Genomic DNA, 13,277 nt, shown 5'->3' on the forward strand with positions numbered 1-13,277 from the left:
CTTGCCTTGCCTTGCCTTGCCTTGCCTTGGTGCCAACAGAGTCCATCTTCACTGTCTTTTCCACATCCGGGAGAGTTACAGTTTGGAGAAACCCCAGAGAGTTTTTACACCTGACTGTTGCTGCTCAGAGTGAAGCACGAGGTGGATCAGTGATGGTTTGGGCAGCAATATCATGGCCTTCCCTACTGTGCTTGATTCACTGCCAAGAACTACAGAACCATTGTAGAAGACCATGTGCACCTAATGGTTCAAACATTGTACCCTGAAGGGGGTGCCGTGTATCAGCATGATAATGCACCAATACACACAGCAAGACTAGTGACAGAGTGGTTTGTTGAACATGAAAATGAAGTTGAACATCTGTTTTGGAGTAGCAAGTCAGAAAACATTTCCTCCAGCTGCACCACATAGTGACCTGACCACTGTTCTGGAAGAGGAATGTCTCGAAATCCTTCTGGAATGGTGTATCTGTCATTCCCAAGACACATTGATGCTGTTTGCCCGCAAAAGGAGGCCGTGCACCATATGAATCAATTATTCTGGTCTGAAACCAGGTGTTCCATTGTCCAACACCACACCATATCCTAATTAGCGTAATTACGAGATTTCAACTTGTAAAACGTGTTCATGTCCTCGTAGAGCTTGTGGCTTGCAGATTAATTTAGGTGTTTATAGCATTGCCATTGCAATGTATATTTCCTATCCCAAGGATGTGAGCAGCTATTAATTATGAGAATGGTGTAAATGCAGCTTATATCACGTCACATGATCCTTCAGAAATCATTGTAATATGCTAATATGGTGCTCAAAAGCATTTATTATTATTATCAACAATTGTGCTGGTTGATGTTGAAACTGAGCTTCTTCTTTTTTTCAGGATTCTTTGATGAATAGAAAATACTGTATATGGGATGAAGCAGATTAATTACTGAATCAGTGTTTTCAACCAAAAAAACGTCGTAAATCAGTCACTATCTTTACAAGACATATTGACAATGAAATCATCACCCAAAATTGTATAAATATTCAGTATTCCACGCAGCCGGCAGAGTCTTGATCTGGTCTGATTGAATCATTACAGAACGTCTTCCTCTTATTTCATTAACAGCTCGTTACATGCCAAGAACTTCTCACTCCTGCAGGAGAACATGCAGCATCGGCTATAGAGCAGAAGAGCTTGGATGGGTTGTTCAGCGCTGTTTAAATTAGTCTTCAGCCACCCTGTTTTTCTGTCTCTTCTCATGCTGTCATTCTGCAGTGCTGCTTTTCGATCACAAATTCCATATCCTACTTTACTTATCTGATTTTTCACACTCAGTTGCCTCCTTTTCCGTTCAGATCCCTTTTTTTTACAGTCTTGCCTTTGCTCTTTCATCCACACGAGCAGTGTTATGTTGGAGAGGTTGCTCACTGTCGTTGCGCACTGCAGAGGGCAGATGTGGCAGATTATAGCGCAGAGTTTTCAGTTGTGCCCTCTGACCTCGGTGTCAGTCTCTCTCTCTCTCTCTCTCTCTCTCTCTCTCTCTCTCTCTCTCTCTCTCTCTCTCTCTCTCTCTCTCTCTCTCTCTCTCTCTCTCTCTCTCTCTCTCTCTCTCTCTCTCTCTCTCTCACACACTCTTTATCTCTCTCATCATTTGGGATATGCAGTGACAGCCCCCCAGCCCCATACTTCTGTATCCTTCAGGCAAATAATGCCAAGCAAAACAATGTAAAGCGAGAGGCGTGATGAATATTTCATGAGAACAGACCAGCATGCATATCTCAGACATCACTCTGTATTCTAAACAGCACGTAATGCATGCTGTATTCTGGGATAGGAAGTTACTGACATACTAGTGTTATTGCTAAAACCTTCTCTGAAATGATACAGTATATCCTTTTAGCTTCTGGGATCTTGACAATGTTGTCGTTTTCATTATTGAATCCTTTGTTCATTGGATGGTTTTGTCTTTTTTGTTGTCTTTCTCATCTCCTCGTGGATGTCTAGAACGGAAATGGAGGGAGTCTTTAGGTATTGATTGCTGTCTCGAGAACCTTTCCTAATTTAGCATCAGAACCTGCAGTCAATTTCTGTAATAGAATTCACAGAGGGGTTAATAAAGAATGAGACAGAGAGTGTGTTTGTGTGTGTGTGTGTGTGTGTGTGTGTGTGTGTGTGTGTGTGTGTGTGTGTGTGTGTGTGTGTGTGTGTGTGTGTGTGTGTGTGTGTGTGTGTGTGTGTGTGTGTGTGTGTGTGTGTGTGTGTGGATAATCCTGTCTTTGTGGCTTTCAGAGCAGAAATATGCCATCATTGAACTGCACCATTAAATTAGTCTTAAAGGGACATTTCTTTCCTCACCTCATGATTCATTCTCTAGCAGCCTAGACAGAAACATCGGAAACTTTTAATCAGAGTTGTCCCTCACTTTTAGTTTGTTTAGACTGCTTGCCCACTGACTGTCCTTTGACCGTATACCTCTGATACATAGTTCACATTAAATTGGCAGGAGCTGTCTTAAATAAATCTCTTAGGAAATCTTCTACTGATAAAACAAAACAAGACATTCCAAGGAAGAACTAGTCATATTTTATTAGATTAGAATACAAAAGGTTTTTTTTTTTTTTTTGTAGTAGGCAATAGGTTTTGTCGTACTAAGTAAACATGATGTCCCTGAACAGAAGTTTTCAACTTTTTGATGGCAATGGCCCCAAAATATGCAAGGGACCTCCTTCCTTAAATATACTGACAGCTACATGATTTAATATATAAAGACCCATTTATAAACAACAAATACAATAAATATGGACTGCCATTCAAAATTTTGGGATCAAAAAGTGACTGCAAAGGCATTTATAGACAGTACATTTCATGTCATTTTTCTTTTGAACTTTGTTGTTAATGTTACAATTTTTTCCAATAAATGCTGTTCTCTTGAACTTTACTGAAAATCAGGATTTTTTTTCCCGTGAAATGGTTCTATGGTTTCCAATAGTAAGCAGCACAACTGTTTCCAACATTGATAAAAATAAGAAATATTTCTTGAATACTAAATCAGCATAAATTAAAATAATTAAAAATATAAAACTCTATGAATATATAAAATATATGGAAAAAAAAATAACAATTTATATACATATGCTATATTATTTACTATATATACATACACAATAATAATCTTACCAACCCCATATATTTTTTTAAGTGTCATATAATAAATTTGTTTACAAAATAACATAGGCCAAAGCAAATTATCTTGATATTTTCTACAGAATATTATGCTTGTATTCAGTTGACTGTGTATCTATTTTCTCTCTGCTATTAGAGTAATAATGCATAAACCTTTAATAAAAACGGTATGGTTTTTTTTCATAATGTTAAAAACTAGAGCTGTTAGTAGAATGTAATTACTGTGATTAATCACATGATTTCCGACCTGTCTTTAACAATTCATCCACTGTATATACATCTGTACTCGTTAAACATACATGTTAAAAAACATGGTCATCATGATACATGTCGGTCAGGCAGCCCCTTACTGAAGTTGCTATACAAACCAGACCTTAGACTAGCTATGCGAGACTATGGTTATGGAACATGCAAGTTCCAAGGCACTTACCAAGTTTTCTGTTCTTTCCCTCCACAGGTCTGAATCCGCTGCCCTTCGACCCTGCCACGAACAACGAACCATTGCAATTCAACAGCTCCAATGGTCCTCTGCTTTCTGACTGTCCTCTGGAAAACGGAACGGAAAACAGCAAAAAGAGGAAGAGACCCAACCTTCCTCCAGGTACGTTTAATGAATTCCTCTCGGCCTCAGACCACGCTCATTCACACTCATCAAGCCCTACAGTCGTTAATTACATTCACATCGTTATTTCTGCTGTTGCTTTTTCCTTGACCTTTGAATGTGGGAGGTGAATTCCTGGAGGTCTTCTGCATTCTGTGAGATGTTCACTTCAATTTATCGCCTTCATTAAAACATCAGAACAGAGACCTCAGGATATTTCCACTTTTATAATCGCTTTGATATCATAATTAGCCATTTATGAGGTTAATAAAATAAAAATATAATTCAAATATGCATGGAAAACAACACTAAATACAACCGGTGACCAAATAAACGAGCATTTCATATTTCTATAGAAGGGTTTCAAGGATTTCTGCTTGTATCTTGTCATAATTATGACTATCCCCTTGCAGTCTGGATTTTCACAATGCAAAGGAAAGTCAGGGAGCCGCTGGATATATGCCAATCATGAAGAGAGACTCTGTCTGCTGCTGATGACCTTCAAAATAACACTTGAAAAGTGACGCCCAGGGAATTTTACAAACCTTTCTGACACAGGTTGACTCAAATGAAGGAGAACCTATTCATATTCATATTAATGTTAATGGCATACTAATTAATTGAATTATGATTAGCTGAAAGAAATGGATCTTGGAAAGACTACTTTATGTTTCTGGTTGTCAAGGAGACTTAATTGGATCAGATTAATTGTTCATGTTAATTAGGCTGTCTTATTCCCATTTAGCATTTTAAGATACAATGCAATGCGTTTCTCTTGGAATTAACTTTTTTGTGACATTTATTCAATGTCACAGTAAAACACCACCGTAAATTTATTACAAGGATAAATCCCATGGAGCATTCTGGAGTCTGACGCCTTGCTGAGGGCCAAAATGATGATGGACATGGATCATAGATGTGCATTGAACCTGCAACTTTTCTGCTTAAATGTGCAGCAAGCGATTTCTGAGAAGCACTGTTGCTTTTGAAATCAACCCAAACAAACAGACCTTTCTTTGCTCCCTGCCCAAGATTCACGAACATGCAATGCAAGAGTGGATGTCTCTTTATCATTGCTGAAGCGTAGCAATAATGCTAAGCGAAGTGAAGATGACGAACGGACAACAAGGAAGAGCAAAACATGAACATACAGTACACATGAGTATATACAAGCAAGAGTTGGTTGGTAGTCACCTGCAGCACACCAGCTCCAGACAAACAATGACACTCGAAACCTCCTGTTACTATAGCTAACATTACAACAACAGCAATCTTGTTCTGTGAAACAAACCAAAACCAATGTTACTACCACATGAAACAGAAAAAACGCAACCTCGGCGTCCTTTTCAGGCCTTCCTGCTTATGTCTCTTTAGCGTTGGAAAGCTTTTCTAATACTAGCACAGGTCCTAAAGCTCTTGCCTGATCATAACCATTATTTCTCCAGTGGGATTCCTTTGACCTTTTTTCTTTTGTAATGTCTTTCAGGGCATTTTCACACTGGTAGTTTAGTTCAGAACGGGGCACAGTTCGCATGAAAACTTGCTAATGTGAAAGCAAAAATGGCCAGTGTAAAAACGCTAGGGCTGCAGCTATCGATTCTTTTTGCAATCGATTAATCTAGCACTTAATCGATCGATTAATCGAGTAATCGGATACATTTTTTTTTGTGTGTTTTTAAACAAACAAAACAAATAATGCATAATGAAAATGATGTGGCTGTAAAATGATCAAGCATTTGGCTTTTATTTATCAAAAAAAAAAAAAAAACGGGTATTTATTCCAACTCCAACATTTGACTCCAAAACTAAACCTATTTATTGCATTTTTTACCCATTTAGTATAAGTGCCAACAATGTTCTATGCTCAATTACTTTGGTAGCGATTAAAATGTCTTCCCCAAAAGTACGAGTGGATTTGGAGAAGCAGGCTGGGGAATTTCATTTTTTGTTGTTGTCTGTAACTATTTGGAAGACGTGACATAGGCTACAAACAAGGTCTCGCAAAGACTGCAATACAATATTTGTTCCTCCATCACGTCGCGGTCTATACAGTGAATGCATGCTGAAATTATTGTTGCGTGGCTACATAAAAGTTTAAGCATATGTGATGCATTGCCGCAATTGATCTGACTGGCGCGTGAGAGAGACGAGGTTGCATGCGTTCGTGTGTGTGAAGGGGGTCTTTTTTTAGGCTATACTCTCTTGCAATTGAACGTGAATACGTTTACTACTTAAAAACATGGCACTGCGAACGGCATAGGGAAATTTAATTATTTGCGCGAGTAGATTATACAAATTTGTATAATCTACTCGCGCAAATAATTATATTTGCGTTCGGTGTGAACACACCATAAGCCTATGATACATTGATGTTCGCTGATTTTAATCCCATACTGTATTTGTAGCGATGTCGTGATGCGGTTTGACTAGATAATGATGTTTAGCTTTGAGAAGCGAATAGACGCATCATTCGAATTGGGCTACGCGTTTGCCGCAAACGTCTTCCGCGCAAGTTGAAAAATTTTAACTCGAGCGAATGATCAAGCGTCTTGAACTAGACGCGATAAACGCGTATTTGACGCTCTATCCGCGTTCGGCGTGAACACCATTAGTTTACCTTGTTTCAGCGACGCTTAGTGAAACAGCACGGAGTGGATGTTTTCGGTTCAGATGCTGAATCATTGAAGTCGTACTGTTGTGGTAGCCTATGCCAGGTCTACTTTGCAGTAGACACATTGCACCTTGTTCTCTTCCTTTTTAAGTATGTAATGATCCCAAACTTTAGACATTCTCTGCCGTTTATGGACGTCTTTACTCTCCGCCGTCGCGCCAACTAAATTCAAAATGTATCACGCACTATAGTATATAGATCCCTGCGCGTATAGTGCGCGTCATAGGAATTTAACGAGGCTTCGAGGCAGAGTTTTTGCCTCGAGGAATTTTTGTAATCGAGTTAATCGAGTAACTCGATGAATCGTTTCAGCCCTAAAAAACGCCCTCAGTCATCTCTCTTTCTACAGTCTTTCTTCAAATCGTCCCCTTGCTCACTCTCTCTCCTCCCTCATCGTGAGTGTATTCGCCCCTTCGCCCCCTACTGCTGATTGGCCTAAAGTTTGTTGTGGTGCTCAGTCCGATGTACTTTCAACAGCGTTTTTCCAGAAATTGCTAATTGCCCCTTTTAGAGTCTATGGGCCCTATTTTAACGATCTGAAATGCAAGTGTCAAAGCGCAAAGTGCAAGTAACTTTGTGGGCGGATCCCGGCGCTGTTGCTATTTTCCCGGCAAGATAAATGCCTCTTGCGCCTGGCGCAAATCTAAAAGGGGTTGGTCTGAAGTAGCTTCATTATTCATAGGTGTGGTTTGGGCGTAACGTGAAATAAACCAATCAGAGCATCATCTCACATTCCCTTTAAGAGCAGGTTCGCATGTTGCATGGCGGATTGCTATTATAACGGCGGATTTACCAGGCGCGCGCCAGGAGCGGTTCACAGCCGAGGAGACCGACGTTCTTGTCAGGACCGTGAAAGACAGAGAAGTGACGTTGTATGGGGATGGGAGAAACCCACCCAAATCAGAGTCGGTTAAACAGGCGTGGGAGGAAAAAAAACTAATTTTTTTACATCTTCATGGACACCACAATGATTTCCCTCATGTGTTAATATTTTTCCTTGTTATAATGTATGATTTGCAAAAATAAAAACTGCTGCATCTGTGTTGATGAGAGAATCAAAGTGTATGCGAGTTGTGCACCCGCTACATTATGGCCAAGCATGCGCACTTAAAATAGCATTATGAACAACGCGCAACGCGCCGCTGACTTTAGACTAGGTTTTTTCTGGTCAGTGGCGCAATTGTTTTAAAGAACAGCAAAATGGCATGAGGGAAAGTTTGCGCCGGAACACGCCTCCTCTTTGCGCTGAACCGCCCCGGGGAGCGCAAGTGTATTTCTTAGTTAACCGACGTGTGTCTGTTAGAGATGCGCGGTTGGCGGTTACAGCCGCGGACTCCGTGGATAAACCGCGGATCGGGCGGATGGCGGGACGAAAACAAATATTTTAATTAAATTCGGGCGGATGGCGGGCGGTTGAACCAATCAAATGAAAAATATACATTGTTAAATATTGTTATCTGACTATACCTACATCCAAAAAAAAAAATAAAGCACACTTTGAGCACAAAGTCGAGCACACTTTGAAATAGTCAAATTTTCATCAGATAGTCGAGTCTATGCAGAGACTGCTTGTTGTTATTAGAGATGGTAACGATTAATATTTGAGCTAAGTTCGGTGCTGTTGACGCTGGACGAGCCTGTTCTGAAGACTCCCGTTAATTTTGAATGCACGGGAAGAGAGCGGAGAGCGCGTCTTTTTCAGGCACAGTGCAATTCATTTTATACCATCAACAGGGCTAACAATCATATAATAAACTAGAGCCTCGATATTAAAGAAACGCCGAAGTCACTCCTAGGCTTGTTTGTTGGTGCGCCATCAGCTATGCCTACAAAAGACAGATGAAATCTAATATTAATAATTGATCCATGTCGGTATACACAGCCTAATATTTTATAATGAAAAATAGCCTACACAATCAAGATAGACTATTTACTTTTTAGCCTATTTATTAAATCCAGAAAATTGTTTAATGAAACATGGATTAAAATGAAGATACAATTAATACAAAACGAAATTCGCTTTAAAGAAAGGCTTTGTGCTTTTTTGAGGCCTCTGTAAAAGTTTGAAAGTCTTTTAGTGCCGCTTTCTGAGTGTTCGCGTCCGTAATGGAGAACTGTCACGTAACATTGTTGGCGCCCCATACAATAGCAGCATGTTGAAATTATGTGCCAAAATGCGTTTTCTATTAGGCTACAATGAAAATATTGTACAGTAGCCTATCAGATAAGGTCAGGTTTGCCGAAGTGCATTTAATTTAGGCTATTTATTTATTTTTGTCCCTGCGCGCCGATCGGAGACGGAGTTCACTGCTGTGCTGATATTCTGAGCTTTCTAGTCTCGCGGCTGTCATCAGCAGCGCCTTGTATCGCCCAATCAGCGGATGGCGGGCGGGTGCGGTTTTGAAAATTGGTCAAAAACGTTGGTGCGGATGGATGGCGGACGGATGATGAGTTTTGTGATGCGGTTGCGGATGAAATAATAGCCCATCCGCGCATCTCTAGTGTCTGTGGAGGGAAAAGTCCGCTTTGCGCGGGTGCAAAATAGGAATGATACATGCGTCAGTGTACAAAGTCATTTGCGCTGGGTGCAAGATAGAGCCCTATAAGTCATTTGATAATTGTAAATTTCAGCCATCATGTGTTTCTACACATGCTGTTCTATGTAAATATCATTAGCAATTGAAGTCTGCTGCTCTGATCTCCTGGTCCTTGATGGTCATTTTTCCCTCAGGAACAGTGCCGCCATTCATGACTTGAAGTGACTCTGATTAGGGATAAATAGCAGCAAGTGACGGTGAGCAGAGCCTCTCATCGTCGTATATACCCATAGAATTGATACAAATGGAAGTGAAATAGGCTCATATTGTGTTCTGGTCATGATGAAGAGCTGCTTGTGCAGATCAAAGCTAGCCAGAGAGCTTTAGATCAAAGCTTTCTAGGGCTAATCTAATCTGCTCATTTCAGAACACTTTTTTTTTTCTTTAGTGTAAGGACGTCATTTGAGAATGGCTTAGATGAGCTGTATTCACCATACACGAATATTTAATCACTCCTGAGTCCGGCTGCTGAAATGGAAGTCAGTGTGGTAATGGGTTTCAGACAATAATAGAAAAAAAAGGTTGAAGAAAGGCTTTTAAGATTGAGTATGTCAGTGCTGTGACTTAGCAGTGAGCTGTGGTGCTCATTCAGACGACGCGGGTTTGAATCTGACATTCCATCTTGCCTTCTAAACATTTCCTTTCTGCTCTGCTGCCCCTTACTCTCTTATCACTCTCTCTCTCTACTCTCTTCTAAATAAGTGACAAAAGACTACAAACAAAAAGCTGAGGTGCTCATGCAGAAAATAAAAGGTTCTAATCTGCCTTGACACATTCCCTGATCTTTCGCCTTACTCTCTCTACTCTCCTTTAAATAAAAGTGGCTAAAGACTATAAATAGGACACTGTGGAATGTCAGAGCCATAGCTTAACAGAAAGGTGCTCTATTCTACTCAATACAAGCGGAAAAAGACTTAAAATAGGACACTGGATGTTGGAGCGGTGGCTTAACAGAAAGGTGCTCATGCAGACAATATGAGTTCTAATCTGACTCGCAACATTCTCTCGATATTGGTCCTCTTATTACTCGCTCTAACCTCCTCTAAATAAAAATGGCAAAAGATTGAAAACCTGAAAATCAGAAAACATGACAATGTACTATGTTGGAGTCGTGGCTGAACAGAATGATGCTTATACTACCGTAAAACTTCAAATAATAGCCCGGGCTTTTATTTTCCCAAATCGTCGAACTGCACCGGCTTGTATTTGAGACAGGCGTCTATATGAGGCCAGCCTTTATAATTTAGTGTTGAGATGTTGTTCAGGCCTAGAGTCTCTAATCTCTAAAAATCTCCAAATGTTCCACGTGAAACTGCGGTCTTCCTTTTACTATCGTGTCAATTGATTTTTGATTAATATGCACGAGGGAGAGAGAGCAAGACAGCGCTCGTGTTTGAAGATGTGAGAGTGCGCGCGCGCGGCCGGGGCACTCTCTCTCTATCTGCTCATGCGCCCTGTCAAGCGTAGCAGTCATTCTTCTGCATCACTCACCGATCAAAAAATGCTTTGTGGGACAAAAATTTGCTTTGGCGCCCGTCAAAAAGCGGACGATCTGACGGGTTTTAGAAGATTAAATACAACCTGAAACTAAAAAACAGACCCGGCCTCTATTTGAGACCGGCCTTTATTTACCCAAACCTGCAGCCACACCAGGCGTGTAAAAGAGACAGGCGTCTATTTGGGACTCGGCTATTATTTGAAGTTTTATGGCAGCAACATGAGTTCTGATCTGGCTCACAACATTCCCTGATCGTATCCTTTTATTACGATTTCTAATCACATTTAAATAAAAGCACCAAAAGACCAAAAACAAGACATTTGTAGTATGCACAAAGCTAATATTGGCTCACTCAGTGGGATGTCTGCAGTTTGCTTCTCAGTTGCACAGTGCACTTAGCACCTGTCTGATTTGTTAAGCCCTCGATCATGCTTGCAGAGTCATGAGACTGTTGTCTCGAATCTTACAATGCCTCGGCTCTTCCATCGCTTCGCTGCCGCTCTAAATAGTTGTGCCGTACGTGTTTGCTTAGCAACTGGGAGCTGCTTAATGGGGTTTCTTTTTGAACAACGCCAGCGGTTTTCCTTCCCGGCCTGTCATTATGCCGTGCTCTTATCCGCCGTGACCGTGCCTGATCAATCCGCTCCCTGATGGAAACACATCTAAATGATGAAAATTCACAGCATCTGGTGCATAATGCATTCAGCCGCTCTGATGTCCTCTGGCAACACAAGACAGAGTCGCTCCTCCAAGGAGTGGAGCTAATGCAGGGGCGTGGACTAATTACCAGCCATGCAGATTTACTCTCGTTAAAGCATTATAATGGATAGATTCATCTCATTAGCGCTGGCACTCCATTAGACGACCAACCCAGCCCTCCTCCACACGCCCCACTGGTGTTGATGTTACTGGATAACGGATGCACTGCAGAGAGCGAGTGGGTGAGAATCTCCAATATCGCACAGGACAGTTGACAGGTTGTTTACAGCTCAACCTGAACTCTGCCGCTTTAACCGGGAGCTACTCGCTGCTTTTAGCCACTTTAATATCACAAATGAAATCAAAGAAACAAGTGACACATTGGTTTTGGTTTTGAAGTAGATAGACTGAAATAGTATTTTCTTGTAAAATGTACTCCAATAATCAATCTTTTAGGGATTTTTTTTTTTTTTTTTTGAAAACATTTTTACGGTTTCGCAACTTTTTCTACATAGTTTAATTTGTTTCTATACTGTGAATACACACCTTTTTTACAGCTTAAAATCAGTATAAAAAGTGTGCTGACTGTTCTACCCACTCGTTTGTAGGTGAGCGCCATGTAAATTAACTGTATAGTGTGACCCATTTAAAGAAATAGCGAAATGAATGGAAACAGCCTAAATCCAAATCATATAATTGCAGTATGTACAGTGTACAAAATGAGGTCTCTAATTATTTCATTCAGAACTTGTTTCTGTGTTACAAAACACACCCAGTTTTATTTTTAAACCATCTTTTCTTTTCTTTTTAACCGTCTTTTTCACTTTTGCTTTAATTTCTTTATCTTTGTTTTAGCCGTGAAGCTTTTTTTGCCTCATAAATGGCGTACACTTTAACTTCTTTATTGATGAGTTATTATAATTTTTTAACAGCGTTGGGATTGTAGTTTTTGCACAAAAACAGAATGCATACATTACCACAGAGGCCTGCATCAACATACTGTAATAACCTGTTGCTACCTCTGTTTTGAACTATTTGAACTACTTACCTCTGATATATATCAGTGGGTATTGGGTAATACGCCAACACTGTGTAGCAATTGGTTCTCTTTTCAGAATTGCTAATGGCATGCCACAATGGTTTTGTGTCTTAATGAATCATGGGAAGACATTGCCTTCATATTTCAGTGGAATTACTGTATGTGCAACAATATGTGGTGCAGGTTGAATACACTGACATTGTGTCTATTAATCGCCAAGGGACCTGAGGAACTGGCTTATAGCTGAGGATTGCTGCCAGATGCAGAGGTTTATTTGTGTCTTGCTGCTGGTGGAGACACTATTGTCATGGTGTTGTCAGGTGTTGTGTGGTGCTCACACATTCACACTAACACAAACACACTTGGATTAGCAGTGCTAACTTCAGGAGTGAAAGCGTGCGAGCCAGTTAAGCAATTTTGGAAAGAAAAATCTGATTCTAATTATCAATTCTTTGTAGTGTAGTGTTGGTTAACAATGGAGCAGGTGTGTGTGTGTGTGTGGGGTTGGTTAACAATGGAGCAGGTGTGTGTGTGTGTGTGTGTGTGTGTGCAGGGGCGTGGTAGCGGGGGGAAAAGGGGTACCGAGTACCCAGGGCCCGAGGCAGGGGGGGGGCCCTTAGAAGTCGCCGAGCTCAAGTCAAAAGTCCGCTCATACCCATACCCCCCCCCCCCCCCCCCCCGTTGGAGAAGTCACCGCGCTCAAGTCAAAAGTCCGTCTCCGTCTCTACGTCTCTACAACAACCCTCCCCCCGTTGGAGAAGTCGCCGAGCTCAAGTCAAAAGTCCGCTCATACCCATACCCCCCCCCCCCCCCCCGTTGGAGAAGTCACCGCGCTCAAGTCAAAAGTCCGTCTCCGTCTCTACGTCTCTACAACAACCCTCCCCCCGTTGGAGAAGTCGCCGAGCTCAAGTCAAAAGTCCGCTCATACCCATACCCCCCCCCCCCCGTTGGAGAAGTCACCGCGCTCAAGTCAAAAGTCCGTCTCCGTCTCTACGTCTCTACAACA

At 41.1% G+C, this 13,277-nt stretch overlaps 1 protein-coding gene across 1 annotated transcript in view; it reads left to right on the top strand.

Moving 5' to 3' along the window:
* enox2 (ecto-NOX disulfide-thiol exchanger 2) overlaps positions 1-13,277 on the top strand; it is a 301,696-nt gene that overhangs the window by 154,514 nt on the left and 133,905 nt on the right. The window contains exon 3 of the mRNA XM_056250293.1: positions 3,624-3,767. Coding sequence (XP_056106268.1) covers positions 3,624-3,767 — 144 coding nt within the window. The remainder of the gene's footprint in view (positions 1-3,623; positions 3,768-13,277) is intronic.

This window comes from Rhinichthys klamathensis, unplaced genomic scaffold, assembly GCF_029890125.1.
Source record: "Rhinichthys klamathensis goyatoka isolate OS25496 unplaced genomic scaffold, OSU_Roscu_1.1 h1tg000068l_1, whole genome shotgun sequence".
In the NCBI taxonomy this organism is placed as follows: domain Eukaryota; kingdom Metazoa; phylum Chordata; class Actinopteri; order Cypriniformes; family Leuciscidae; genus Rhinichthys; species Rhinichthys klamathensis.